The sequence below is a fragment of the Trachypithecus francoisi genome, unplaced genomic scaffold (assembly GCF_009764315.1).
Source record: "Trachypithecus francoisi isolate TF-2019V2 unplaced genomic scaffold, Tfra_2.0 Lachesis_group20, whole genome shotgun sequence".
Classification (NCBI taxonomy): domain Eukaryota; kingdom Metazoa; phylum Chordata; class Mammalia; order Primates; family Cercopithecidae; genus Trachypithecus; species Trachypithecus francoisi.
The window spans coordinates 66,774,834-66,796,416 of NW_022681466.1; the positions used below are offsets into that span (position 1 = coordinate 66,774,834).

Below are 21,583 nucleotides of genomic sequence, written 5' to 3' on the forward strand. Positions count from 1 at the left end.
ATTTTTGCACCTATGTTCAAAAGGTGTCCCCTCCTCCTCAATTTTTTTGGAATAATTTCAGTAGAAATTGTACCAGCTCTTCTTTATATGTCTGGTAGAATTCAGCTGTGAATCTCTCTGGTCCTGGCCTTTTCTGGTTGTTAGAATTTTTGTTACTGATTCCATCTTAGAACTCATTATTGCTCTGTTCAGAGTTTTAATTTCTTCCTAGTTCAGTCTTAGGAATTTATTTCTTGTAGGTTTTTCTAATTTCTGTGTATAGAGGTGTTCATAACAGTCTCTGAAGGTTTTCTATATTTCTGTGGGGTCGGTGGTAATGTCCTCTTCATCATTTCTTGTTGTGTTTATTTGGATCTTCTATCTTTTTTTTTTCTTTATTAGTCTAGCTAGTGGTCTATCGATCTTATTTATTCTTCCAAAGAATGAACTTTTGGTTTTGTTGATCTTTTGTATGGTTTTTTCTATCTCAATTTCATTCAGTTCAGCTCTGATTTTGGTTATTTCTTGTCTTCTGCTAGCTTTGGGACTGATTTGCTCTTGTTTTTCTAATTCTTCTATTTGTGATGTTAGGTTGCTAATTGGAGATTTTTCTAACTTTTTGATATGGGCATTTACTGCTATAAACTTTCCTCTTAACATCGTTTTATCTGTGTCCCAAAGATTTGGTATATTGTATCTTTGTTCTCACTGGTTTCAAAGAATTTTTTTATCTCTGCCTTAATTTCATTATTTACCCAAACACCACTCAGGAGCAGGTTGTTTAATTTCCATGAATTGTATGGTTTTGAGCTATCTTCTTTGTATTGATTTTTTTTAATTGTGCAGTGGTCCAAGGGTGTGGCTGATATGATTTGTGTTTTTTTTTAATTGCTGAGAACTTTTTATGGCAGATTGTGTGGTTGATTTTACAGTATATGCCATGCGCAAATGAGAAGAATATATATTCTGTTGTTTGAGGTGGAGAGTTCTGTAGATGTCTGTTAGGCCCATTTGGTTGTGTCAAATTTAGGTCCCAAATATCTTTGTTAGTATTCTGCCTTGATGATCTGTTCAATACTGTCAGTGAGTGTTGAAGTCTCCCATTAGTACTATATGGTTGTCTAAGTCTCTTCATCAGTCTCTACAAACTTGTCTTATGAATCTGGGTGCTCCTGTATTAGGTGCATATATATTCATAATAAGTTGGCTGGGTGTGATGGCTCACGCCTGTAATCCCAGCACTTTGGGAGGCGGAGACAGGCGGATCATGAGGTCAGGAGATCGAGACCATCCTGGCTAACACAGTGAAACCCCGACTCTACTAAAAACATAAAAAATTAGCCGGGCGAGGTGGCGGGCGCCTGTAGTCCCAGCTACTCGGGAGGCTGAGGCAGGAGAATGGCGTGAACCCGGGAGGCAGAGCTTGCAGCGAGCCAAGATCGCACCACTGCACTGGCCTGGGCGACAGAGCGAGACTCCGTCTCAAGAAAAGAAAAAAAAAAGTCTTCTTGGTGAATTGAACCCTTTATTATTATGTAATGCCTTTCTTTGTCTTTGTTGAATGTTGTTGATTTGAAGTTTGGTCTGAGATTAGAATGGCAATCCATGCTTTTGTTTGTTTTCCATTTGCTTGGTGGATTTTTCCCCATCCCTTTACTTGGAGCCTGTGAATGTCATCGCATCCGCAGGCTCCATGCTGCTGCGGATGTCTGGGAGATGGTGAGAACACGCCTGAGTGTTACCTGCACTGGGGGCAAGGGACCCCCATCTGTCATCGACTAAGGGCACCTCCTGGACTGGAGAACTATCCCCCAGTATTTCTGGCCTGCCTGGCTTACAGGCAGAGAAAGAGCCCTCAGACAGATGACCACAGCTGTTGCCGAGGGACACGGTTGGCAGGTACCGCAACAGCAGGTGCTCAGGGGATGCTGTCAGCCTCTGCTACACACTCTGGTATCTCCTCCACAACTCCATGACCTCCTATAACCCCCAGCTTACGGATGAGAAAGCTGAGGCTTACAGGGGCTGATGGCCAGCATCACGTGCTTCGTGAGGACAGAAAGTTGTGTCTGTTTTGTTCACTCTTTATCCCCAGCCCCTGTAGCGGCACCTGGCACATAGTAAGCCCTTGATAAATATTCAGTGAAGGAAAGTCATTCAGGGAGTGTGACTTGGCTGAGTCAAGACTTGAACTGGGATCTTCTACCCCAAAGCACATGTCCCTTCTGCCGCATGGCAAGAACATACCAGTGTCTGCAGCCAGCGCAGTGTGTGGCTTGGAGTAGGTGCCTCAAACAGTTGTTTAATTAATTATGCATTCTTCTATTCTCTACCTTTATGTTCCTTCTTTCCCTCCCTTACTTAGGAATCAGAGAAAGAGAGAGAGAGGAATCAGAGAAAGGCAGGACTCCATGGGAGGCAGCAGTAGGAACGCCCCCACAGGTGCACGCCAGCGTACAGCCCCACCGCCACCCATGGGAGCCTTCTGCGAGAGAGAGCCTCTGTTCCACATGGTCCTGGAAAAATGACGATTTGAACCAAAATTTCACACAGCTGCTACTTCTACAAAGACCTCACCCCAGAAGCCATAAGCCGCTGGTCAAGGGAAGCTGGCCTCATGATGTGGAGGAGGATCGAGGACGTTTAATTGAGATCAGAGACTTATTTGGCCCAGGCCTGGATACCCAAGAACCTCGCATAGTCATACTGCAGGGGGCTGCTGGAACTGGGAAGTCAACACTGGCCAGGCAGGTGAGGGCAGCCTGGGGGAGAGGCCAGCTGTATGGGGACCGCTTCCAGCACGTCTTCTACTTCAGCTGCAGAGAGCTGGCCCGGTGCAAGGTGGTGAGTCTCGCTGAACTCATCGGAAAAGACTGGACAGCCGCGCAGGCTCCCATTAGACAGATCCTGTCTAGGCCAGAGCGGCTGCTCTTCATCCTCGACGGTGTGGATGAGCCAAGATGGGTCTTGCAGGAGCCGAGTTCCGAGCTCTGTCTGCACTGGAGCCAGCCGCAGCCGGCGGATGCACTGCTGGGCAGTTTGCTGGGGAAAACCGTACTTCCCGAGGCATCCTTCCTGATCACGGCTCGGACCACAGCTCTGCAGAACCTCATTCCTTCTTTGGAGCAGGCACGCTGGGTAGAGGTCCTGGGGTTCTCTGAGTCCAGCAGGAGGGAATATTTCTACAAATATTTCACAGATGAAAGGCAAGCAGTTAGAGCCTTGGGGTTGATCCAATCAAACAAAGAGCTCTGGGCCCTGTGTCTCGTGCCCTGGGTGTCCTGGCTGGCCTGCACCTGCCTGATGGAGCAGATGAAGCGGAAGGAGGAACTCACACTGACCTCCAAGACCACCACGACCCTCTGTCTGCATTACCTTTCCCAGGCTCTCCAAGCTCAGCCGCTGGGGCCCCAGCTCGGGGACGTCTGCTCTCTGGCTGCTGAGGGCATCTGGCAAAAAAAGACCCTTTTCAGTCAAGATGACCTCAGGAAGCATGAGTTAGATGGGGCCATCGTCTCCACCCTCTTAAAGATGGGTATTCTTCAAGGGCACCCCATCCCTCTGAGCTACAGCTTCATTCACCTCTGTTTCCAGGAGTTCTTTGCAGCAATGTCCTATGCCCTGGAGGATAAGAAGGGGAGAGGTAAACATTCTAATTGCATCATAGATTTGGAAAAGTTGCTAGCAGCATATGGAACACATGGCCTGTTTGGGGCACCAACCACACGTTTCCTATTGGGCCTGTTAAGTGATGAGGGGGAGAGAGCGATGGAGAACATCTTTAACTGCCGGCTGTCTCAGGGGAGGAACCTGAAGCAGTGGGTCCCGTCCCTGCAGCCCCTGCTGCAGCCACACTCTCTGGAGTTCCTCCACTGTTTGTACGAGACTCAGAACAAAACGTTCCTGACACAAATGATGGCCGATTTCCAAGAAATGGGCATGTGTGTGGAAACAGACATGGAGCTCCTGGTGTGCACTTTCTGCATTACATTTTGCCACCACGTGAAGAAGCTTCAACTGATTGAGGGCAGGCAGCACAGACCAGCATGGAGCCCCACCGGGACAGTCCTGTGAGTACCCAAAATACCCATGTCTCCAGCTCTTCTGTCGGTCCATAAGCCCGAGTGACCTGAGCACCAGGGGCATGCTCACTGAGCCTGGCCAGGGGCGGGGGTGGCTAAAGGATCAGGGTCGCCAGTGACTTCTAACTACCCAATCTGACCACCATGCTCTGTCCACCTAGGCCCCTCTGCAGTGCCCGGCTGTGGGGCAAGCCTTGCTTGCTTCTGGAGAGGCCACTGGGCCCTGCCATGTCTGCCACCTCTCCTTCTACCCTTAGAATGACCGTCCACCTTCTCTCCTGGACGTGCTCCCACCTTCCTGCTGACCTTAGCTACCCCCACACTCCCCAAGGATCAGGCAGCCCCCCTACCCCTGCTCCTCTCTCTGGGCATTCATTCTCTCGGAGAAATTGCTCCTCCAGCTGCTTCAGGAACCCTCTCAATGACAACGACATTGGCCCTGAGATCTTCCCCAGCAGCTCGCAGAAAGAGTTTCCTATTTTTCCCTGCAAAACTGACTTCGTAATTATTTGTGACCGTGGTGCCACCATTGCCCCAGGCACTCAACCTGAAACCCACCCTCTGGTTGTATAAGAGCAGCCTCCTCTAACCATTCTCCAGCCCGGCAACCCTGAGAACTTCCCCATCCCGGTTCCCCGACCTCTGTCGCAGTATCAATTTGGTATGTGTCTATGTCCCGCTTTAGATTATTCATTCCGTAAGTATTTATTCAGCACTGATTCTATGCCAGGCCCTACAGATCACAGATTAAAAAGCACAATACCTGCCTTAAGGAGCTCAAAAAATAGGGGAGAAGACAAACATTCATTTAATGACAACAGAGTGTGATGCCTACAACAGTAGAGGTATGGACAAGGTACTGTGGTGGCCCAAGGAAGGGAGTGATCACACGAGTGGACAATAAAGATTCTCAGAGGAAGAAATGTTTGATGTGGGTCTTCATATTCAAATTTTTAAAACTTTTTCTCACAATAAAATTCATGTTCATTATAGGAAAAAAAAAAAAAAGATACATAGGCTGGGTGAAGTGCCTCCACCTGTAATTCCAGCACTTTGGGAGGCCGAAGCAGGTGGATCACTTGAGGCCAGGAGTTCGAGACCAGCCTGGCCAACATGGCAAAACCCTATCTCTACTAAAAAATACAAAAATTATCTGCCCATGGTGGCACATGCCTGTAATCCCAGCTATTAGGGAGGCTGAGGCATGAGAATCACTTGAATCTGGGAGACAGAGTTTCCAGTGAGCCGAGATCGCAATACTGAACTCCAGCCTGGGCAACAGAGCCAGACTCTGTCTCAAAAAAAAAAAAAAAAAGAAAGGATATGTAGATAAGCAAAAAGATGAAAAGTAGTAGCAACCAGAATTCCATCACTCTGAAATGAAATGACCATCATTAAAAATTGGCCGGGCATGGTGGCTCACACCTGTAATCCCAGCACTTTGGGAGGCTGAGGCAGGTGGATCACCTGAGATCAGGAGTTCGACACCAGCCTGGCCAACATGGTGAAACCCCGTTTCTACTAAAAATACAGAAATTAGCCGAGCGTGGTGTCAGGCACCTGTAATCCCAGCTGCTCGGGAGGCTGAGGCAGGAGAATCGCTTGACCATTCAGGGGCAGACGTTGCAGTGAGCTGAGATTGTGCCACTTCACTCCAGCCTGGGCAACAGAGCAAAACTCAGTCTCAAAAAAAAAAAAAAAGAAATAGTGGTCAATTGTAAGAACCCCAGTCTTTTTTCTATGCACATTTCTGTGGCGAAATCAAACCATATTGTACTTTTTATTTTATAGTTTTAGTTTCTTCATATATCAAGGCTGTCTTCTTGTGTGTGGGTGTGGTGGGTGTGGGTTTTTTTGTTTTTTGTTTTTTGTTTTTTTTTTTTTGGTTTGTTGTTGTCTGAGACAGAGTCTCGCTCTGTCACCGAGGCTGGAGTGCAGTGGTGCAATCACAGCTCACTGTAGCCTGGACCACCCAGGCTTAAGGGATCCTCTTACCTCAGCCTCCCTAGAAGCTGAGACTATAGGAGCATGCCAACATGCAATGATAATTTTTGTAAATTTTTTGTATAGAGATGGGGTTTCGCTATGTTAACCAAGCTGGTCTCAAACTCCTGGGCTCAAGCAGTCTGCTCACCTGGACATCCCAAAGTGCTGGGATCACAGGCATGAGCCACCATGCCCAGCCCTTCAATACGTGTGTGTGTGTGTAGAGAGAGAGAGATACAGAGAGAGAGACAGACACTCTTGCTCTGTCACTAGGCTGGAGTGCAGTGGCACGATCTGGGCTCACTGCAACCTCTGCCTCACAAGTTCAAGCAATTCTTGTGCCTCAGCCTCCAGAGTAGCTGGGATTACAGGCACGTGCCACCATACGCAGCTAATGTTTTTGTCTTTTTAGTAGAAACGGGGTTTCACCATGTTGGCCAGGCTGGTCTCGAACTCCTGACCTCAAATGATCCTCCTGCCTCGGCCTTCCAAAGTGCTGGGGTCACAGGCATGAGCCACCATGCCCAGCCCTTCATATATTTTTAAGTAGTCTGATACAACACCATTTTGAATGACCACATGCTATTCCATAGGGAAAGTGCCATGGCTGATTTGACTATTCTCCTGTTCTTGGCCATTTTAAGCTGTTTCTAGTTGTTCATAGTTCTAAATGTGAGGTAGGTGTTAAAGGACCTGGATACAGGTACTGCAAGTAGCAGTGGACAGATGGGAAACCTTCGAAGAGTTCCAAGCAGCTACAGACAGAGGCCAGATGGTGGCTGGCTGGGGGATGGGGACTGGGATGGATGGGCAAAGGGAACCAAGAACACCAGGCCAGAGAAGAGAGTTTGGGATGGGCGGGAGCAAGTGGAGCCTCTGACATGGGAAAGTCAGAGGCTTCAGCCGCAAGTGGGAGGAGGAATTTTCAAGGAACTGAATCGGCTAGTCTAGGCAGACGGAAGAATAAGGCATTTACTATAAACAAACAAGAAAGTTCAGGAAGAAAGGGTGGAGGTTGGCCAAGGGCTGTGGGAAGGAAGAGGAGAACCAACCAGAGACATTAAAGAAATGAAGATGGCAGGATGGGAGGTCCCAGGTATTTGGTGTGTGATTACGCATTGTGCATTTTCAAATATAAATTTTTAATGTTTTTCCAGTCACCTTGATGATTAAGGATGGCGAATGCTGACGGAAATAAAAAATTTATATGTATTTTTCAAGTTTCACAAAACTAAGTAAATGTAAAAGAAATTCAAATAAACTTTCATTTATGGCTTTTTCGTGTGTGTGTGTGTGTGTGCGCGTGTGTGTGTATGTGTCTGTGTGAGTGTGTGTCTGAGATGAGATCTTGCTGTGTCTCCCAGGAATAGTGCAGTGGCACGACCATACCTCACTGCAACCTCCGCCTCCCAGGTTCAAGCCATTCTCCTGCCTCAGCCTCCTGAGTAGCTGGGACTACAGGTGCACACCACCACGTCGGCTAATTTTTTTAATTTTCTGTAGAAACAGGATCTTACTATGTTGCCCAGACTGGTCTCAAACTCCTGGGCTCAATCGATCTTCCTGCCTCTACCTCCTAAAGTACTGGGATTACAGGCAAGAGCCACTGCATTCAGCTGGCTTTTTCTGTATGTTTGTAGTACTTGTACTTCCACAGTTATTACAACTTAAAACTGCTCTAGGACTTTTGGGATACTCTGTCGTAGCTTTTAATTCTCACATACCCCTCTGCAGCAGGTGCTATTGCTATCCTCTTGTAGCAGCTGAGGAGATGGAGTGAGGCACAGAGGAGCAGAGCCCACGTGCAGGCAGCTCCTTGCCTCTGCTTCTTTCCCCCACGTGGCTCTGCAGACTTACGGAGAAAGATGAATTAAGGTTGGGGACTTGTTGGGACAAATTAGATCAAAGAATTACTGGGATGTCGATGTGGGGATATCCGGCCAGAAAATAGGAAACTCAGCTGAAACCTGGAATAGAGCTTTGAGTAGTCGAAGCCTTGGAGGTAGATGAGGTCACCAAAGTAGCGTGTGAAAACACATCGATTAAATTAAATCGCATGAGTCAGAGTCCACTCTAACACTCTCAGACAAAGTCCATCATCCCCTCCCCTCAGGCTGCAAATATTCCCTCCTAGGGCACTCCCCACAGCCATCTCTCTCCTGCAGACTCTATGATCTTGTTATCCTGGGAAGGGGATCGGGTCCCCTGTGAGCCAACCTGGACAGTAGTGCATATGATCATACACAGTCTTCCATGACAACACTTTCCTCAGGCCATCTCTCCCAGGCTCTGCTCCTGCCTCCCGTCTTCTTTCCCGGGCACTGGGACTCCAGAATGTCTGTGCCAAAGGAGCACAGGTGTGTCTGCATCAAAGGGAGGAAGGCTGTCAAATTTTTTTAATGAAAATTTGTTTTGTTATCTGCAGTGCCCAGCACAGAAGCCAGGCCCTATGCTGAGCAGTGCAGATAAAAAATTAAAAAATAAAAGATCTGTCCCTGCCCTCAAGGAACTCCCAGACTGAGGCGGAAACAGACATACAAATGAACACTTGAGTGTGCTATGGTAAGGGCTGTAGAATGAGGAGCCACATGGAGGAGAGGGAGCTAGTCCTGGGTGACAGGTGCAGACAGGCAGGGAGCCTGGTCAGTCCTGGAGATGGCACTACCCGCTGTGGCCTGGTGCTCAGGAGGACAAAGCCCAATTGTGTTGTGCAGGGCTGGGCACCTCAAACCTCTGCCAGACACATCACATCTCTCCTGTCCTCTCTCTCCCTCAGGTTCAGGTGGGTCCCAGTCACAGATGCCTACTGGGAGATTCTCTTCTCCATCCTCAAGGTCACCAGAAACCTGAAGGAGCTGGACCTAAGTGGAAACTCGCTGAGCCACTCTGCAGTGAAGAGTCTTTGTAAGACCCTGAGACGCCCTCGCTGCCTCCTGGAGACCCTGCGGTAAGTCTGACCTGGGTTCTGTTCTGAAGCAGGGATGGGGAACAGATCCAAGGCAGAAGCTGAGTCTGGGCTGAGGGATTTGTCTTTGTATTTATCAAATATTTGTTGAGGCCCTCTCTGGCCAGGGTGACTTTAGTAAACACAGATAGGATTTTTGGCTCATAAAAAAAAAAAAAAAAATTCCTTCATAAAGTGAGGTTTGAGGGAGGTCTGAAGAATACAGAGGATTTAACTAAGCGAAGCAGGAAGGGAAAATTCCAGGAAAAGAGAATAGCATGTACAAAGGCTCTGTGTAGAAGGCAGGATGAGGCAGTCAAGGAATTGAAAGCAGGCCAGTGTGGCTGGAGGGCAGATAGCAAAGGAATGAGATAAGGCTACAGATACCAGTAGGAACCAGACTATGCAAGGTTTGTGCGCCATGTTGGATTTGGGGTCTTTTCCTGATGTTGTGGAATTTTAAGCAGAAGGTTGACAAGATCAGTACATTTTCAAAATAGAAACTGGCTGCAACATGAAAAATGGATTGGAAGAATGCAAAAGTAGAGGTTGGGAAACCAATTAGTAAGAAAATTGCAGTAGTCCCTGCAAAGATGGTGATAGCTTGGACTAAGTAAAATTATAGTATTTTTGTAACAAACAGTCATAGCTTGGACTATGGCATTGGCAATGGATATGGAACAAAGTGGCTAGATGTAAGAGAGCTGCAAAAGTAAAATCAGCTGGGCTCAGTGATGGATTGAATTTAGGGAAAAAAGGAAGAGGAAGATATCAAGGATGATTTTAGGTTTCTGACCAAAGCAGCTCATGGGATAGTGGCATCTTCATTAAATGGGGAATACTAAAAGAAAAGTGATTTGGGGGTGGAGCATCATGAGTGTGATCTCGTGCTTGCTGGTTTCAAGATTCTTTCAAGGTATCCAACTGGACTTGCCAAATAGGTATCAAATAAAGCTCTATCCAAAGATAAGATTGCCCCATAAAACAAATCTCAACAAATTTGCAAGGACTGAAATCATACAAAGTATATCCCCTGACCATGATAAAATGAAATTAGAAATCAACAATAGAAGGAAAGTTAAGGAGTTCATAAATACACTGAAATTAAAACCACACTCCTAAATAACCAAGGGCCAAAGAAGAAATCACAAAGGAAATTAGAAAATACTTCGAGAGGGATGAAAACAAAATCACAACATGCCAAAATGTACTGGATGCAGCTAATGCAGTGCTTAAAGGGAAATGTATAGTTATAAATGCCTCTATTTAAAAAAAAAAAAAAAAAAAAAAAAAGGAAAGATAGAGCCAGACATGATGGCCCATGCCTATAATCCCAAAGCTTTGGAAGGCCACGGCGGGACGATTACCTTAGGCCAGGAGTCTGAGACCAGCCTAGGCAACAGAGAGAGACCCTGTTTCTACAAAAACATAAAATAAAAAATTAGTTGAGAACGATGATGTGTGCCTGTTGTCATAACTACTTGGGAGGCTGAGACGCGAGGATCATTTGAGCCCAGGAATTCAGCACTGCAGTGAGCTGTGATGATGCCACTGCACTTCAAGCTGGGCAACAGAGACAGATCTTACCTCTACAAAAATTTTTTTAATTAATGAAAACAATGAAGATACCACTACACACGTATCAGAATGGCCAAAATCCCAAACACTGACAATACCAAATGCTGGCGAGGATGTGGAACAACAGGAACTCTCATTCGTTGCTGGTGGGAATGTAAAATGAGACAGCCCCTTGGAATACAGTCTAGCAGTTTTCTACAAAACAAATATACTTTTACCATAGGATCTGGCAATCACACTCCTTGATATTTACCAAAATGAGTTGAATACCTCTGTCCACACAAAAACCTGCACGTGAATGTTGATGGCAGCTTTGTTCATCATTGCTAAAACTTGGAAGCAAGCTGTCCTTCAGAAAGTGAATGGACTCACTCGCCATCAGAGAAATGCAAATCAAAACCACAATGAGATACCATCTCACACCAGTTAGAACGGCAATCATTAAAAAGTCAGGAAACAACAGGTGCTGGAGAGGATGTGGAGAACTAGGAACACTTTTACACTGTTGGTGGGATTGTAAACTAGTTCAACCATTATGGAAAACAGGATGGCGATTCCTCAAGGATCTAGAACTAGATGTACCATATGACCCAGCCATCCCATTACTGGGTATATACCCAAAGGATTATAAATCATGCTGCTATAAAGACACATGCACATGTATGTTTATTGCGGCACTATTCACAATAGCAAAGACTTGGAATCAACCCAAATGTCCATCTGTGACAGACTGGATTAAGAAAATGTGGCACATATACACCATGGAATACTATGCAGCCATAAAAAAGGATGAGTTTGCATCCTTTGTAGGGACATGGATGCAGCTGGAAACCATCATTCTTAGCAAACTATCACAAGAACAGAAAACCAAACACCGCATGTTCTCACTCATAGGTGGGAACTGAACAATGAGATCACTTGGACTCGGGAAGGGGAACATCACACACGGGGCCTATCATGGGGAGGGGGGAGGGGGGAGGGATTGCATTGGGAGTTATACCTGATATAAATGACGAATTGATGGGTGCTGACGAGTTGATGTGTGCAGCACACCAACATGGCACAAGTATACATATGTAACAAACCTGCACGTTATGCACATGTACCCTAGAACTTAAAGTATAATAATAATAATAATAATAATAAATAAATAAAATACTTTTTAAAAAATTGTGGTACAGACAGTGGACTATTATTCAGTGCTAAAAAGAAATAAGCTATCAAGCTACAAAAAGATATGGAGAAACTTTAAATGCATGTTACTAAAAGAAGCCAATCCGAAAAGGCTACATGCTGTATGATTCCAACTGTATGACATTCTGGAAGAGACAAAAACAAGGAGATAGTAAAAAGATTAGGGGTTTCCAGGGCTTGGGGGAAGGGAGGAATTAATAGAGCACAGAAGAGTTTTAGGGCAGTGAAACTATTCTATATACTATAATCGTGCATACGTATTACTTTACAGCAATCAAAATCCATAGAATGGGCACCACCAAAAGTGACCCCTAATGTAAACTATGCACTTCGGGTGATGATGTGTCCCTGTCAGTCTATCAATGGTAACAAATGTCACCGCAATGTACTAGTGTGGTACAGCATGTCAATAGTGGGAAAGACTGTATGAGGGATGCGGGGACAGGGAGTATATGGGAACTCTCTGTACTTTTTGCTCAGTTTTACTGTGAACCTAAAACTACTCTAAAAAATAAAATCTATTGAAGAAGGAAGAGAAGAAGAAGTGGAGAAATCTCAAATCAGTAACCTAAACTTACACTTTAAGAGTTTGTTTTCCTTGGGTCTTTCATGTTAGTAAAGAAATTTTTTAAAAAAGCAAATAAAACCAAAAGCAAGCAGGGGGAAAGAAATAATAAAGACTAGAGATAAATGAGACAGAGAATAGAAAACAATACAGAAAACCAATGAAACTAAACGTTAGTTCTTTAAAAATACCAACAAAATTTGACCCCTTTTAGCTAGACTAAAATTAAAAGTAAGAAGATTCAGATTACTAAAATCAGAAATAAAAGATGGAGTATCACAACTGAACTTACAGAAATAAAAGGTTTATAAGTGAAAATTATGAAATATTGTAAGCCGACAAATTAGATAACCCAGATGGAATGGGCCAACTTCCAGAAAGACACAAATACCTAAACTGACTTAAGAAGAAATACAAAATCTTAATAGACTTGTAACAAACACAGATATTGATTAGTAAGTTAAAAACTTTCTATGAAACAAAATCCAGGCCCAGATGGCTTTACTGGTGAATTCTACTAAATATTTAAGGAAGAATTAACACTTATCTTTTCAAACTCTTCCAAAAATAGCAGAAAAGAGAACACATGCCAATTTGTTCTATGAGACCAATATTACCCTGATACCAAAATTAGACTAAGATAACCAAAAGCATCACAAGAGAAAAAAAATCTACAAGCCAACATCGTTTATGGATATATATGCAAAATTACATAACAAAATACTGACAACATATAAAAAGGATTGTAGACCATGACCAAATGGGATTTATCCCAAGAATGCAAATTGAGTTTAACCTAGGAAAATTGATCAATGTAATGCAAGATGTTAATAGAACAAAGAACACAAACCAATGGTTATCTCAAAGACAAAAAAAAGCGTCTGACAAAATCCAACACCTTTTCATATTGAAAACACTCAACAAACTAGAAATAAAAGGGAACTTTATCAACCTGATAAAGTTGTTACCAGTGAAAAACCCACAGCTAACATTATACTTAATGGTGGATGATTGAGTGCTTTCCCCCTAAGATTAGGAATAAGACAAAGATGTCTGTTCTTGCCATTTCTATTCAACATTGTACTCAAGGTTCCATCCAGAGCAATTAAGCAAGAAAATGAAATTAACGGCTTCCAGATTGAAAAGAAAGTAAACTGGGCCGGGCGCGGTGGCTCAAGCCTGTAATCCCAGCACTTTGGGAGGCCAAGATGGGCGGATCACAAGGTCAGGAGATCGAGACCATCCTGGCTAACATGGTGAAACCCCATCTCTACTAAAAATACAAAAAACTAGCCAGGCGAGGTGGTGGCGCCTGTAGTCCCAGCTACTCAGGAGGCTGAGGCAGGAGAATGGCATGAACCCAGGAGGCGGAGCTTGCAGTGAGCTGAGATCTAGCCACTGCACTCCAGCCTGGGCGACAGAGCGAGACTCCGTCTCAAAAAAAAAAGAAAAGAAAAGAAAGTAAACTGTTATTTGCAGGTGACATGATGTTGTATGTAGAAAATCCTAAGGAATCTACAGATATTCAAATTAGGGCCAGGCGTGGTGTCTCATGCCCTGTAATCTCAGCACTTTGGGAGGCTGAGGTGGGTGGATCGCTTGAGTTCCGGAGTTCAAGATTAGCCTGGGTAACGTGGCAAAACCCTGTCTCTACCAAAACTACAAAAAATTAGCCGGGCGTGGTGGCACACTCCTATAGTCCCAGCTACTCAGGAGGCTGAGGTGTGGGAGAATTGCTTCAGCCTGGTAGGCAGAGGTAGCAGTGAGCTGAGATTGTGCCACTGCCCTCCAACCTGGGTGACAAAGGGAGACCCTGTTGAAAAAGAAAGAAAAAAAAAAAAAAAAAAAACTACGATTTCCGCAAGGTTTCAGGAAACAAGATCAATATACAAAAGTTCGTTGTACTGCTATACACTAGCAGTGAACAATCCACAAATTAAATTGAGAAAACAATAACTTTAACAAAAGAAAGCTTGTACACAGGGAACTACAAAAAATGGTTGAAAGAAATCGTGTAAGACCTAAACAAATAAAAAGATGTCCCGTGTTCATAGATGGAAGACTTGATACTTTTTTTTTTTTTTTTTTTTTTGAGACTGTCGCCCGGGCTGGAGTGCAGTGGCCGGATCTCAACTCACTGCAAGCTCCGCCTCCCGGGTTTATGCCATTCTCCTGCCTCAGCCTCCCGAGTAGCTGGGACTACAGGCGCCCGCCACCTCGCCCGGCTAGTTTTTTGTATTTTTTAGTAGAGACGGGGTTTCACCATGTTAGCCAGGATGGTCTCGATCTCCTGACCTCGTGATCCGCCCGTCTCGGCCTCCCAAAGTGCTGGGATTACAGGCTTGAGCCACCGCGCCCGGCCAGAAGACTTGATACTATTAAAATGACAGTACCCCCGAAACTGATGTACAGGTTCAACACAATCCCTGTCAGAATCCCAGCTGCCATTTTTGCAGAAATGGACAAGCGGATTCTAAAATTCACAGGCAAAAATAAGATTGCATGTCAAGCCTGGGGAACACCCCCACCCCAGTATTTAATGGCCAAAGAAGAGCCAACAAACAAGCCTGAGAAGGAGGGGCTACATAGATGAAACGGACACCAGGAAAGAGAGGTGTCGTGGAACCCAGCAGAGGAGAGGGTCTCAAGGAGGTCAGCAGGGGCTACTGATGCTGGGAGGTCATGTAAGATAAGTACTGAAATTTGTCCATAGGATTAGTGATAGGAAAGTCATGAATAACCTCAGCAGAAGTAGCTTACGTGGCATGAAGAGGCCAGAATGCAGACTGGAGTGGATTAAAGAGGGAGAAAGAGGTTAAAAAATGAGACTACAAATACACTTTTTTTCAAAGACTTTGATAGTGAAAAGGAGGAAAGCACTGAAGCAGAGGGGATGGTGGGCTGAGTAAATGTGTGTGTCTGTCCATCTGCTTACTTGCATTTAAGAAGGAAAAGATCTCAGTTTGAGAATCAGTGGAGGAGGAGTGATAAAAGACACAAGATGGATAAGGAATCATTGATGACTCTCTATCCTCAGAGGGAGGAGGGAAGAGAAAGATTGGCCTTGGAAGAGGGAGGAAATGTCTCCTCTACTGTAACAGGAGGGGAGATGAGGACAGGGAAGAAAGAGGTAGGAACATAGGATTCACTCTGAGAAGCTGAGAGGTTCCCATCTGATGGCTTCATTTTTGTCTGAGAAATAGGAATTGAGTTGTCTGCTAGGAGTGAGTGTGAGGGTTGAGGTGCTGGATGTTTGGAAAAGGCAAGATCTTCAAATGGCCATAATAGAGTGTGAGATTTCTGCCTGTCAGGCATTGCTGTGGCCCATGTGAGGGTCATGGTCATGATTCCAGATGGCAGCCACATACCCTGTTGCACAGGTGGGAGTTGGGGTGGAGAGTGGGAAGATAGCAGAAGTCAGGGTTAGCCAGAGGAATGTGATGGAAGGTCAGAGGGTAAGAAATTCAGGGATACTGCCAATGAAGGATCATGGAATCTAAGCTACATTCTAAGGAAATTGAAGAAAAGAAAGTGATAAGAGATTGAGAGAAGGGAGATTGCAAAAAAGGAAAGCAATCAAGAGATTGCTCATTGAAAAGGAGTTACAGTGGGAGAAGTTGAGCAGGCAGAGTAAGGAGGCAAGCCCAGCCTCGTGCTGTGACTTGCTGTATCCATGAGGCTGCTCTATCCACTCCTAAGACCTATCCAAGGAGAACCACCAGAGTCCAGTAACAATGCTTTTGAGTAGGACTAAGGAATCCTGGTTCTACCTCAAACTTCACACCCCAGTAGGAAGACACCAATCTTCAATGTACTCTTTTTACATTGGCATAGAATTTCACTATCTCAAACCCAAAGACCTCCATATCCATTAATTCCTTGGGCCTTCCAAAAAACACCCTGCAAAAATGGCAGAGCAGGGACAATTATTTCCATTTTCCATATATAAAGAATGGACTGGGGAAGGACATTCCCTGGAGCCAGACACACACAGGTTCCAATATTGCCTCTAACAGTTACAGATTGAAAACTATGGGTAGGTTTCTTTAGCAAGTTTCAGTTTACTCATTAATAACATGGATTTACTATGTCTATTGCACAAGGTGGCTACAAAGTCAAAGGAGATCATGTGTGCTATGTACTTAGGGTCTTTTATGCTATATACTTAGGACATGTATGCTGTGTACTTAGGATCATATATGCTATGTACTTAGGACATGTATGCTGTGTACTTAGGACATGTGTGCTATGTATGTAGGGTCACATATGCTATGTACTTAGGGTCATGTGTGCTATGTACTTAGGGTCACTATGCTATGTACTTACGGTCACGTGTGCTATGTACTTATGGTCACATATGCTATGTACTTAGGGTCACGTATGCTATGTACTTAGGACATGTATGCTGTGTACTTAGGATCATATATGCTATGTACTTAGGGTTACCTATGCTGTGTACTTAGGACATGTATGCTGTGTACTTAGGGTCACGTATGCTGTGTACTTAGGGTCACGTGTGCTGTGTACTTAGGGTCACGTGTGCTGTGTACTTAGGTCACGTGTGCTATGCACTTAGGGTCACGTGTGCTGTGTACTTAGGGTCACATATGCTATGTACTTAGGGTCACGTGTGCTGTGTACTTAGGGTCACATATGCTGTGTACTTACGGTCACGTGTGCTACGTACTTAGGGTCACGTGTGCTACGTACTTAGAGTCACGTGTGCTATGTACTTAGGGTCATGTATGCTATGTATTAGGACATGTATGCTATATACTTAGGATCACATATGCTATGTACTTAGGGTCACGTATGCTATGTACTTAGGGTCATGTATGCTATGTACTTAGGACATGTATGCTATATACTTACGATCACATATGCTATGTACTTAGTGCCTAAGTTGTCCTAAGAGGCTCAGAGAAATTAACAACTTTCCCAATTCACATAGTTAGCAGTGGGAGAGCTGGACACAACTCAGTGAGGGCATGACCAGCACCAACACCTGCCTCCTCTGTATCAGGTAAGCTGGGGCCTGATTAATTCTGGCTCACTGGGGGTAGCACCATAAAAAGAAAGAAAAGTGGCCTAAGATTACCAAATCTGGATCAGGCAAATGTGAATATTTCCCACAATAAAAACGTCTCTGCATGGAAGAACACACAGCCTTACACATGCTTGGATGCCAGACTACCCAAGACCCACAAGCAAAGTCCTAACAATTATTTCTATTTTTTTTATTTACCTGCATCTCCCCATTTCCTCCCCCACCTCGCCCCTGGTAACCACCATTTATTCTTTCTTTGTATGTATTTTACTTTTTTAATATTTCACCCACAAGTGAGACCATGTAGTGTTTTTCTTTCTATGTCTGGCTTATTTCACTTTTGGATTTATCTTGAAATACATTGAGTAAGCTGGTGTCAAGTATTCTGGGGTTTTTTCACTAATGGCATGTAAAATTGAGCACATTACACAGACAAAGGAGAAATTGGTGGGAGTGGGGTTGGAGAGCTCAAAAAAGGAATGCTGGAAAGAGCAAGGTCAGGGGAGAGACCAGACAGAGGGTGTGGAATCAAAGACACATGAAGGTGGACCCTTGGCCTCCTCTGGGACAGAAGAGAAAGGACTATGTGATGACACAGGCAGCTGAGGACGGAGAGGTGGAGGGACATTGAGGGTTTTGGTTTCCACAGCAGCAGCATCCTTTAAGCACCAACCTTTTGCTAGGGGCTTCCCTAAGAACGTGGCATACATGATCTCCTTGGATCTTTGCAGCCAGCTGGTACAATAGACGTGGCAGATCCATGATATTGATGAGTGAACTGAAACTTGATAAAGACGTCTGCCATGGTCTTCAACTTGTGACTGACAGAGGCAAGATTTGAACCCGTCTCTCTCTAGCTCCAAAGCCTGTGCCCTTCACCTGCCCACTGGGGTCACTACTGCCCAGGGTCAGATGGCCTCAGCCTCCTCACAGAGTTCCAATACCGACGGTCTTCACTGGGGCTTGGGAGTGGGTAGGACTGGAGGAGGGAAGTCCACACAGCGCAGCTTGTAATGGTAAGTTGTTCAAAAATGAATAAAGCCCCAAGAGAGATGCATTTGTTTATGCTGAGATGAGTCCTGGGGGCAGGAACATGCCCAGTGAAAATGAGCTTGTCAACAAGCAGGAAACCAGATAAGCCAGGTAGGTAAAACTGACCACCCAGGGAGAGAGTGAGCTGGCAGGAGACAGCCATCTGGGAAGAAGGCCCTCAGCTGTGAGATGCTAGCCATAGGCGGTGAGCACAGAGCCACATCTGCCAGCTGTGTCTGGACTTTCTTGAGCCACACTCTGCAGCTCAGGGTTGGGAGCAGAGAAGGAAGACAGCGATTGTCCAAGGAGACATTACCAAGGGCCTGGTGCACTCTGAAATGCCAAGTGCTCTACAATGCCACATACTGAGTCATGTCGTGTGTGTCTGTATGTGTGTCTGTGTGTCTGTTATATGTTTCTGTTGTGTGTGTGTGTGTCTGTTATGTGTGTCTGTTGTGTGTGTCTGTATATGTGTGTCTGTGTGTGTGTATGTGTGTGTTTGTGTGTCTGTGTGTCTGTATATGTGTCTGTGTGTCTGTGTGTGTGTGTCTGTGTCTGTGTGTGTGTGTCTGTGTGTATGTGTCTGTGTGTCTGTGTGTGTGTCTGTGTGTGTGCCTGTGTGTGCCTGTGTGTGTGTGCCTGTGTGCCTGTGTGTGCCTGTGTGCCTGTGTGTGTCTGTGTGTGTCTGTATCTGTGTCTGTGTGTGTGTGTCTGTGTGTAAGAGAGACAGGGGGAATTGGGGTTTCGCTCCGTCACCCAAGCCGGAGTGCAGTGGTGTGATCATGACTCAATGCAGCCTCAAACTCCTGGACACAAGCCATCCTCCTGCCTTTGCCTCCAAAAGTGCTGGGATTACAGGCAGGAGTCACCGCACCTTGCCAGGATGTGGTTTAATACAGCTGACCTTAGATTCCTGGTTGGATAGGAAGGTCCAGAAGGAAGTCAGAGAAAAACAAAGGGGAAAAGTAGGTCTTGTGAGAGCAAGGAGAGACAGGGATGTTTGGAGGCGATGTCCCAGAGTCTCCTGAAACTCAGCATATTCTTACCTAGACTCTCCTCCCTAACTGAAAACAAACTGCGCCTCCTCTCAGAACCAACTGCTTCATTTTCAGGACCCAGTACAAAATGCAAATGCAGTGTCCTAGCTCAAAAGTCAGGACGAAAGTGCTGTTAAAGGTACTAAGATACAGAGCTTTTTCTTTCTTCCATAGTTTCTCTCTCAACCTATCCCAGTGTCTTTTATTTGCTATTTAACGATGCATTCCCTTGGGCACTGGGACACTAGCAGTGTCTGTCCAGACCCTCAAAGATGCCTGGAGGCCTCTCCACAGCTAAGCATGTGCACATGGCCCACCAGATGCAGGCTGCCTCTCCCATAAGTCACCAGACCCAGGCAACATGCCCCAGAGTGGGTAAAATGTCAAGCCAGATGTCTGTCCTTCCCATGGGCCACCACCTCAGCCTAAAGCAGATGGGAGACCCTCCAGGGCGTTGCCAGGATGCATTAGCTGTCCAGATCAGTGGTGGGGGAGACTGGCCCCCACCAAATCACCAAATGTGCCATGATGCTGCCAGCCCACATCGAGAAAGGCTGCCACCTGCCCTACCCCAGGATGCCCCACCTCAACCTACCCATGCCTGATCCAGGCCCCCACCAGAGATAAAGGGTGGCAGTAATCACTGGGCTGAGGGGCAGGTTGAGTGGGGATCCCACAACACTCAAATGCAGTATGGCCAAGAACTGTCTCACCCCAAGCAAAGGAGGGAGGTGGCAGGAGGTGGCTGAGGCCCCATGGTCCCATCAGACTTCACCTACAAGACACAAATTTAAGGACAAAATTGGCCTTAAGAAATTTTGATGGCCACCACAGAGCATTAACTCCCTAATCTAGAAGGGTCCTCCTCACACCCCTGCCAGTTCCGGGTCCTTCTGAGCACGGGGCCCTGTGCAACTACCCTGGTCATACACCGATGAAACTGACATTGTTCTCACATCTACCTTCTCAGTAAGTGACAGCAGCTTCTACTCTGAATCCAACCTAGAGGCCTCCCTGAACTCCACTGAGTGCCACAGGGTCTACTCGAGGCATCTCCCGAGGTCACTGCTCTGACCCCATTGCTCATCCTCCCCGCAAGACCCCTTGCCTCCCGCCTTTCCCCACCCAGCCACCTCCACTCCCTCAGAGATCTTGCTTTTTTTTTTTTTTTTTGAGACGGAGTCCCGCTCTGTCACCCAGGCTGGAGTGCAGTGGCGCAATCTCAGCTTACTACAATCTCTGTCAGGGATGGTTCTAAAGCAATGTAGAGACCAGGTCACTGCTGTCCTCAAGAACTTCCAAGGGTTCATCACTGCCACAGGAAAATAGGTTTAAACATCTTATAATGACATCCGAGACCTACCACTGTCTTGATATTTTCCAGCTTTACCCTCAAACTTTCTCTCTACCTGGGTAGTCTTTATGCCAACATCACTATACGAACCGCCTGCTGTGATTTCACATCTGCCCTACCAGCCACACGTGCCCCTGCCTCCGCCCTCACCTCAGTGAACCCCTCATTTAAGGCTCACCTTTTCCTGCCTGCCTTGGCAATCACTCATTCGTCTGCCTTCAGCTGTACCTGACGTGCCCCTCTTTTGATGCTATTTTGTTCATTTATTTACTACATACTTACTAAGCACCTACTATATGCCAGACCCTGCTCTGGGCACTGGGATATGACTAGCAATGAAAATGGGGCTGGGCACAGTGGCTCATGCCTGTAATCCTAACACTTTGGGAGGCTGAGGTGGGTGGATCACCTGAGATCAGGAGTTCAAGACCAGTCTGGCCAACATGGCGAAACCCCGTCTCTACTAAAAATACAAAAATTAGCCAGGCATGGTGGCTGGCACCTGTAGTCCCAGCTACTCAGGAGGCTGAGGCAGGAGAATCCCTTGAACCCAGGGGAGGGAGGTTGCAGTGAGCCAAGATCATGCCAGTGCACTCCAGCCTGGGTGACAGAGCAAGACTGCATTTCACACGAAGGAAGGAAGGGAGGGAGGGAGGGAAAGAAAGAGGAAGAGCGAGGGAGGAAGGTAAGGAGGGAGGGAAGGAAGGAAGGAGAGAAAAAACAAAGAGAAAGGAAGGAAGGAAGGGAGAGAGAGAGGAAGGAAGGAAGGAAGGAGAGAGAAACAG

The 21,583-nt window shown here is 45.8% G+C and overlaps 1 protein-coding gene across 11 annotated transcripts in view; it reads left to right on the plus strand.

Annotated features, from left to right (window-relative positions):
- NLRP1 (NLR family pyrin domain containing 1) overlaps nt 1-21,583 on the plus strand; it is a 73,987-nt gene that overhangs the window by 7,094 nt on the left and 45,310 nt on the right. For all 11 annotated transcript variants that reach the window (XR_004430864.1, XR_004430862.1, XR_004430863.1 and 8 more), the window contains 2 exons: nt 2,345-4,049; nt 8,824-8,994. Coding sequence is in view for 8 of the 11 variants with exons in the window: in XM_033184894.1 (XP_033040785.1) it covers nt 2,345-4,049; nt 8,824-8,994 (1,876 nt within the window). In the remaining 3 variants the exon portion in view is untranslated. The remainder of the gene's footprint in view (nt 1-2,344; nt 4,050-8,823; nt 8,995-21,583) is intronic.